The 9,761-nt window shown below is 34.0% G+C and overlaps 1 protein-coding gene across 2 annotated transcripts in view; it reads right to left on the reverse strand.

The window, feature by feature from the left end:
* Window positions 1–917, reverse strand: part of DSC1 (desmocollin 1) — a 36,928-nt gene extending 36,011 nt beyond the window's left edge. For both annotated transcript variants that reach the window (XM_074277121.1, XM_074277131.1), the window contains exon 1: window positions 479–917. In XM_074277121.1, the coding sequence (XP_074133222.1) occupies window positions 479–541 (63 nt within the window). In that variant the 5' untranslated portion in view covers window positions 542–917. The remainder of the gene's footprint in view (window positions 1–478) is intronic.
* Window positions 918–9,761: the final 8,844 nt, after the last annotated feature.

Genomic DNA, 9,761 nt, shown 5'->3' on the forward strand with positions numbered 1-9,761 from the left:
AATTTATTTAGCCCTGTCCTTGGTGGAGAAGCCTCAGCTGCCCATTTCTGCACTTTTTCTGCTGAATTGTCTGAGCGCACGCATTCCGTCCCCAAGATTCCTTAGATAATCAGTAGTCAAAACAGCCTCTTCCAATCCCCAAATAGTTTTACAGTTTGACAGCAGCTCATGCTACTGGGTCGCGTGCCTGCCGAATGATTGTATTGCACTCACTTTTCTAGAGAAAAAAATCACTCTGCTGGTAGGAGAGCAAGGAATTTCCCTGGAGCAGGATGTCTTGGAAACCGATTAAATGGGCGTCCCGCCTCCCTCATCCCCTTTTTCAGGGCTCCAAAGGAGCGACCTCCCTACATTAATCCCCATAGTCCATCATTCCCCCTCCCTCTGCCTTCACACCCTCCAGGACTGCAGGACTGAGGACAGGAAGAGGCTGCTAACGCGCTTGACTGCTCTCGCTAATCCCTTGACTCTTACTCACCAGGAGAGAGAAGAGATGCCTGCAGAGGATGCTCCTCAGGGTGCTGCCAGGAGTTGGTGCCATCAGAAGCGTTCCCAATGGTCAGGGAAGGCAGCAGCAAGATGAATTAGGGTAAGCAGGTACCCCAGCTGCAGGGCCCTGGCTGGAGGAATATGCTGCCTCCTCTGCACCAGCTGAAAGTCAGGAGAGAAGTGAGGAAGGACAGAAGGAGGAGGAGCAGGAGGATGACTTTTCTTTTCTCTTCTTCTCTTTCTTTCCCCTCCCAAATCTGTCTACCCCCTATCGCTAAGGGGTTTTCCCTCAAGTGTAGTGGGTGGGGTACCAAAACACCCCAAAAACCAGCAAATGGCTCCTCCTTGCAGCACCTTTCAAAACTTCTGCTACTTGCTACATAGACAAGAAGCAGAAGGGAACTCCCTTGGTCTTCAGCCCTCTCTCCTCCTCCTTACCCCCCCAGATTGATGGTATGAAGTCCCTTGCCAGTTATTACCCATCCCTTCTCCCACCCCTTCTCCTCCTCCTTGGCCTTATTAACCTGCTCTGCCCCAGGCAAAGAGCCATGGATCATGCAGGGAAGTCAAGTTAAAATTATTCTTTCTTGCACCCTTCCCCCACTTCCCATTGCCATTGGCAAATCAAGGGACATAAACAGATGTGCAATCACCTTCTCACCAGTCTGTTATCTCTTCATCTAAAGCATTTAGGTGTTGCCTTGTCATATACATATTGTTGTTCAGGAAGAGAAGAAGTCGTCTAGGCTGAAGCAGTTTAGCTTTATGTTTAGTCTCCAACATTCTTCCCTTCCATTTAGGATGCTGCATAAGATTTTAGCCTAAAAGTCTGAGGGAATCTAAAAAATCATTAAATCATTAGTCTGTATTAAGAATGATCAGGTAGAAACTGGGAGTATCCTCTGTTTTCTTCAGCTTTTTATTTTTTTTTCCTATAGAAGAATTATTTTTCTTGAACATTGCTTGATAGAGTTTCTTATAAAATGGTAAAGAACTCTAAAAACACTCCATTGTTTTCAAATCATAACATTTTAGCACTGGAAGGAATATAAGCAATTTGATAAAACCACTTCAGTATAAGGAAATGAAAGCCTACAAAAGTTAAAAGATATAGTCATGTTATACATCAATACTCAATCTAGAACCCAAGTGTCCTGATATTTAATCCAGTCTTCTCTTTGATTATACCACTTAGAACCCTGTTAGTGGGAAATAAAATAAAAGATCTCATTAAGTCGAGTCTCTGATATAGAACATTGATGCAAAACATTGACTTCCTGATATTAAACACTTGTTTGAACTCAGCAACATCTATCTATTCTTCATCTCAGAAATGGAAAGCTGATATAAGAGAAAGAATTGTTTCAAATTGTCAAATGCTCTTCTGGAGAAATCAGCAATGATTTATTGCATAGACATTGTGAGACATAAGAAGAAGAATATGACCATGGTCCTTGTCTTCAAGTTCTTTATAATCTAATTAGGAAAACAGTATAAATAAGAAGTACTTAATTTGCACACTATATTACTGCTTTCTCTCTAAAGAAATTTGAATGGATCTTTGATTTTTATCATGTGGGGATTTTTACTTCATCAGTCCTTTCTGCTTTATCCTTTTAAGTTCTCCCTCCCTTTTATTATAAATTTGATAAAAACCAACAGAAACATTTATAAGTACAAAGCAGAACAGGGGGAAAAAAAGATTACATATGGAACCAAAAATATCTGTTATCCCTGGCTTGATAAATCTAAAAAAATTTAAAACTGTTTTCTAGTTTGCCCAGTTTGTTTTTTGTTTGTTTGTTTGTTTGTTTGTTTGTTTTTTGTCTCAATCTTTTTTAATGATAGAAGTTTTTAGGTATTATAATGATTCATAGATTATCTCAACTTATTTTGCAAGACAATTGGTTTTGATGGAAGACATATTTTCTTCTATTTACTTCTATTTTCTGCTATGTTTTCAGTTTTTTCACTTCTCTTTTTAGCATCTTTTAATTGGTTTCTGTTCCAATCTAATTTTCATTGAGTCTACTACTCCAGTTTAGTTCTCTTATTTTCTTTTAGAATTCTTCCTTATTTTCTTCCCTATTCTTTCTTTTAGAGTTCTTACTTCATTTAAACAATCATGATTAATTTTTGTGCAATTGGTTCAGTAATTCTAGGAGAAGTTATAGCAAATTTGTGATTTTTTTTTGAGGCTTTGCATATAAATTATGCAAAATTTTCTCTCCTACTATGTTTGTCTTGATCATCACTGAATCTACAATATTTTTTTTATTACCAATGCTTTATTCATTTTTCCAACTTCACTTCCTGAATTGGAACTTAGTGTCAGGTATGCCTCCTCCCAGATAGTGTCTATGTTTATGTATATAGGCAGGGAAAAAATCACTACAATTCCATATACTTTGAGTGTTGGGTTTGAAGGATATTCAAGTAATCAGGAGAAAAAATATACTCAGGTTAAAATCATAAGTCAGGAAGCAATAAAGAATGTAATCTTGTCTTTGTCACTAAAGCTTGGTGGTATAGCATTCATGACTGGAAAATAAATGTGAAAGGACATGTCTCATTCAAAAGAACAACATAGAGAAAAAGGAAGAATAGAGTAGCAAATTATATTAAGAAAATATAGTTACACTGATACAATGTTGGTGTAATTATGAATATATCCAGCCATTTTGGAGAGTGATTTGGAACTATGCTCAAAAAGTTTTTAAACTGTGCATACCCTTTGATCCAGAAGTGTTACTACTGGGCTTATATCCCAAAGATATCTTAAAGAAGGGAAAGGGACCTGTATGTGCAAGAATGTTTGTGGCAGCCCTCTTTGTAGTGGCCAGAAACTGGAAAATACATGGATGCCCATCAATTGGAGAATGGCTGAATAAATTGTGGTATATGAATATTATGGAATGTTATTGTTCTGTAAGAAATGACCAACAAGATGATTTCAGAAAGGCCTGGAGAGACTTACATGAACTGATGCTGAGTGAAATATGCAGGACCAAGAACTTCAACAACAATACTATATGATGATCAATTCTGATGGATGTGGCCATCTTCAACAATGAGATGAACCAAATAAATTCCAATAGAGCAGTAATAAACTGAACCAGCTACACCCAGCGAAAGAGCTCTGGGAGATGACTATGAACCACTACATAGAATTCCCAATTCCTTTATTTTTGTCCGCCTGCATTTTTTATTTCCTTCACAAGCTAATTGTACACTATTTCAAAGTCTGATTCTTTTTGTACAGCAAAACAATTGTTTGGACATATATACATATATATGTATACATATATATGTATACATATACAATATACATATATTATATTTAATTTATACTTTAACATATTTAACATGTATTGGTCAATCTGCCATCTGGGGGGGGGGAGGCGGGAAAGGAGGGAAAAAATTAGAACAAAAGGTTTAGCAACTGTCAATGCTGTAAAAATTACCCATGCATATATCTGGTAAATAAAAACTATAAAAAAGGAAAAAAAAAGAAAATATAGTTACATATAAGAAAATCTAAAAATGTGAAAGTGGAAGTATGTTAGAGAACAATTGAGGAAAAGACAACTAGAAGGGAAAAAAGAAATATGTATACAGTAGAGAGCTTTGACAGAAAGAGACTGAATCATAGCTTACATTTATATTATATTTTACATATATCATTTCATTGATCTACATAAGAATCTTATAACAGATTACTGCAGGTATTATCTTATTTTTATAGAAACTGAAACTGTACTAAGAATTAAATATTGTATGGCCAGGTAGAAATTAAATGTTATGGACAGAATTCTAAACTCATCTTTTTTGAGTTTAGATACAACAATCATTCCAGTATACAATGATGCCTCCTAATCACAATGTAACCATAGACTGGCTACAGATGTATGAGATAATAAAGATGGCAAATTTTTATTTATCTGGATATCTAAAAGAAATTTTTTTCTGCCCAGAGTAAAAGAGGTAACAAATTCTAGTCAGCTTTTAAAATAGAGGACATAATGAAAGAGGATACTTTTCTGATCAACTAGGAGGAACTGGGTTACTAAAGGATAATAATAGACAAGACATTAAAAGTAAGTAACTTTGAAATTTTAGAGCTTACAAAAAAATCAGGAGAGAAAAATCCAGCAATATTTGACACATATTCTAGATTCGGAGAGACCAGATTTAAAATGTTCATTGAAAGAATTCTATTATTTCATATCAAAAAAACTCCTATAGTAAAAGTCTACCAAAGACAATCAGAATGCACTCAGAAATTAAACTCAGAGAGTTCATATCCAAATAATTCCAATAAGGAAAATAAAGGGAGGTATTTAGAAAATAATGCAGATAAACAGTGAGCTGATCAACTATTTTACATTTAAAATGTCAAGTATGAAATATGAAATAAAGGGCTCGTGATAATGGATAAATATGTGTAGCATGATCCCAAAAGGATAATATTGGGAATATAAAGTTAAAAGCACTGTAATAGTGAATTCAGAATAACAAAAGGGATTTGGAAGTTGTTGTTTTTAAGTTGATTTAGAAAAATTAAGAATATTAAAGACCTGTTGTTTGGGATGGAACAATAATAACAAATAAGAAAGAGAAGCCAACTTCTAAACTTTTATTTTCAATGCCAAAAAGAATGCTCACTGGATCATAAAGTATAGAACAAAGATGGCTAACAGGAAATTGAAACCTAAGTAATTATTAAGATAGAAAACACCTTTCTGTGTGTTATACTTACATTCTAATTTATGATCTTATAGCTATGACTACCCTGTCCACTGTTCAGATTATCCCCCATCTTTGACTTCTCATCCTGTATAATTGTTTGTTTTTCCATAATTCTTTCTTAGAGGAGCCACTCAGGTCTCTAGAGATGTTTTTTAATATGTCTATTTATATTCAAGTGTAGCACTCAGACATTATGTCTATACTTGCTACATGACTAGCCCATCTTGATCATATAAATTTATTGAAAGATACATTTTATATCACTTATTTTATGCATGTTGTAATTACTTAAACATTAAGGAATTGTCACTTTGTCAATGTGCTGATGTGCATTTCAACCCTTGCAAATCTCAATAAATGATCTTCAAGAATTGTTATACCTGGAAGACAGTGAGTCAATTAACATTTATTAAGCTCCTACTATGAACCAAGCACTGTGCTAAATCGTGCAGATACAAAAACAGACTAAAAATAATCTTTGCCTTTAAAGAGTTAACAATATAATGGGGGAAATAACAAATAAAAAAATGAACAGTCTATATATAAAGTAAATAGGAAATAATAAAAGAAAAATACTAAATTAAGGGATTAGAAGAAGGTTCCTATGGAGTATTAATTTTAATTGGGATTTGAAGAAAACTGGGAATATTGAGAGGTGGAGATGAGAATGGAGAGCTTTCCAAATATAGGGAACAACCAGAGAAAATATCCAGAGCCAAGAGATAAAGTGTATTTGTGGAATAGCAAGTAGGCCAATGTCACTAAATCAAGGAGTATGTGTTGGTAAATAAAGCATAAGAATACTGGAAATGTAAGGGAAGCTATATTATGAAAAATTTTGAACAATAAACAGATGTTTTTTTACACTGGGGCAATAGGGAGCTACTAAAGTTTACTGAGTAGAAAGGGGCACCTAAATTATTAAAATAATGGATTATTTGTAATAGGGAAATATTGGAATGAGTATTAGGTCAATAGGTATCATCATGGGTACAGGTGAGTTTTAGGCATGCTAGTACATAATAAATTAGTGGGATAATGTGGCATGGAGACAGACTAGAGTCAAGATCAGATAAGAGGCTGCTGCAGAAATCCAGGTAAGAGGTAATAGAAGCATTGGTTAAAGTGTTGACAGAAAAAAAAAAAAAAAAAAAAAAAAAGAATGGCAAAACCAAAAGAAATTTAGGGGCGAAATGAAGCTTAGAAATATAGAGGTGATGCTGGACAGATTTTTTAAAGTTTTAATGGTGATGTCAGGAATTCTAGCTTGAAAGACTAAGAGAATACAGATAATAGTGACAGAAATGAAGTCTTAGAGAAGGAAATGTGGTTTGGGTACTTCATAAATGAGAATAGACTTGAAGCAGAACTCATAGAATAAGTGGAATTTAGAAATGGGTGGAGTTGAAAGGGAAAGACTGTCTAAGTAGTAGAACAACATAGTCACAGTGTGGATAGCGAATTGAAGTTTAATCTGATGGGATCAATAGCATTCTGGCCATATAAATTTAGGTTTCATCATGTTGGTACTAATTATTTTTTATTATAATTAATGAATCAAAGTTTTTAGAGTGTGTCTGTCAGTGACTATCTTATAATGCATTAAAAATATCCAAACATTTACTATCAAATTCTGAAAACATTTAAGACAATTAATAGAATTTTAGTGGCCATGTTATGACTAGAGATTCATATTTTGGTAGTCTTAGGAGTTTAATTACAGTGTGATGGAGTTCTTAAGTCACAGTGACATCTATCAAAGCTCTTTCTGCTAAAGCAGAACAGTTGACAAATTACTTTTTTCTCCTAATGACTATTTTATTCTTCAAAAGGCAAAAGAACTGATGAGCAACTGCTATTATAGACCTGATTTTCACCAATAAACAGGAACTGGTTACCAGAATAGAAACTATATAAACATTAAAAGCAAATGACTACCATCATTATCAATATCAACATCAATATCATCATCTCTGACATTTTGAAGGGAGAGAGGTCTGATCCTATAATTTCACTGTTTTTAAATGAATTCTCAATGAGAAAACTCCCTCCACTAATGCAGAATGATGCTTGGGAGCATTGAGGGATTATATCTGCTCAAATTCAGTCAGTATGCTTGCCCAAAAATATTTCAATATTTTTTGCAATAACTTGGATGAAGGCATAGATGAAATGTTTAACAAGACTGAGAATGACACGAAAGTAAGGGATAATAAACATGTTGGATAACTTTGATATCTCAAATATTTCTCAAAAAGCTAAAATGATCTGTATCTGTAATTTAAAAATAACAATAACTCATTAGAGAGCAGGTGATATACAGAATCTAAACAGATGAGAAAGATGTACAATAGAATATGGTAAGAGAAAAGGAGAGTTCCAGGCAGAATACTCAAGAAAATATTTTTAAATGGCTAGAATGATTGGTTGCTTTAATAATGTGGCATTTAATAAGGATAAATTTTCAAGTGCCACACAAAATACACAAAATTTCAACTAAATACAAATGAGGAAGTTGTACTTAGATAATAGCCTTATAAAAAATGACATGGAGGATTTTAGAAGACTCTGAACCTTTTCTCAATCCTCATACTTCTTGATCTTTCTGAAAAGATTGACACACTAAATCACTCTCTTTTCTTTAATATTTTCTCTGTTATAGTTTGCTGTGATAATTATCTTTCCTGGTTTTCTTTTTACCAATCTATTCACTCTTTAATCCCACTTAGAAGTCACTAACTAATGTCACTAACTAAAATTCTATGCTGGGACTTCTTTTCTTCTCTATGATGCTTCAATTAGTGATGTCTTCATCTCCCATGGATTCAATTATACTTGCTATGCCAATGTTTCTTAAATCTATTTTTTTCATCCCCAACTTCTCTTCTGACCTCTATCTATTCTCATATCTCCAACTGCCTTATAGATATGAACTAGAATAAATAAAATAAAATATGAACTGGATGTTCTACAGACATTTTGAACTCAACATTCCCTTTAAACCCTCCAATATTCTTTATTTACTTATTTCTGAGGATATTACCAACCTTCCATCACTCAAACTTGAAATCTAAGTGTCATTCTCAATGATTCACTCTGATTCATCCCACATACCAAATCTAAGGGCTATTGTTTCTGTTTTCATAATATTTTTCATATAAATCCTCTTCTTTATCTTTCACTGCTATTACCCTGAGAAAGGACTCACCCCCTGAGTTACTTCTTTTGGGTGTCCCTACCTCAACTCACTACTCATTTAATTTTATTCCTCTAAAGCAAAGCGATCTTCCTATAGTTATATTTCACTTCTCCCACTTAATAAATTAAAAGGATGTTCTTTTGACTTCTGGTTTTTAAACTAGATTTTAAAGCCCTTTACAATCTAGCCCATTACTACTTTTTTTTTTCAATTTTTTCATATTTTATTCCCATCTATAAATTCTATGATCTAGCAACATTGGCTTTCAAACTGTTTCTGGCACAGAACATAAGTCCCCCTCCAAGTTGTTTCACTGACCTTCTCCCAGGCCTAGAATGACCTCCAACCTCATCTCTTCCTCCTGACTTCTCTGATCTCCTTTAAGATTCATCACAAATCCTAACTTCTCAAAAGAGTTTTTCCTATGAACAATCACCCGTCCCCCACCCCACCATCCATGCTAGTGACTCTTTGTGTGCTTTTCCTCTGCAGTTACTTACAATTTGCTCTATAGATGTGCACAGTGGTTGGCATGTTGTCTCCCCCATTATTAAGCTACCTCTTGAGGGCTATTTAAGCTTTTGTTTTAATCTCTGGTGCTTAGTACAATGTCTGGCATAGTAATTACTTAATAGATGCTTATTATTTTATAATAAAGCATTTGTGGTCTCTGTGGTCAAGTCAGATTACTTAAAATTTTAACTTAGTTTTCTTCTCAGATTCCATCTTTGCTTCTTCTTCCAGTTAACTCTGTTACTGGCACAGAAATTCTATGTGCCTATGATAGAGAGTTTGGAGGAGTTTGAAACTGTTTAGAAAGCAGTGGAAAGTAATTCTTAAGTAGAATCATAGAGAAGAAAAAATACTCATACTTAAATTTCCATGAATTTTGAAAATTTCTGAGTTCCCTTCATTCATTAATCCTTAGAGGAATATCTGTCTTTAAACATTCTACTAGTGATTAATTGTATCAGACTAACTATATCTTGATGGAGTATCTTGATGGAGAGCTCCCTCACAAAGAGAAGAATCATGGTGCAGGTATGGGGAAATGGTAAAAAAAATCAAGGTTCATTCTTGCCAACAATCATATTGTTTCTCAAAAGAAAATAATATATTCAAGCAAGGAAGTTTTGGAGAAATCTTAATTGTAAATCATCCTAGGCCTGAGAATCTTTGTCTTAAAAGAGATCATTAACCATCCTTATATTCATTCCAAGAGAAATTATGAGTTTAAGAGAAGTGAAAAAAGTACTGTGATTTAAAAGAAAAGGAACGAGCCCAGTGAGGAGAAATATCAATCACAAGATTTGTTTTAAATACA

This window comes from Sminthopsis crassicaudata, chromosome 1 (assembly GCF_048593235.1).
Source record: "Sminthopsis crassicaudata isolate SCR6 chromosome 1, ASM4859323v1, whole genome shotgun sequence".
Lineage (NCBI taxonomy): Eukaryota > Metazoa > Chordata > Mammalia > Dasyuromorphia > Dasyuridae > Sminthopsis > Sminthopsis crassicaudata.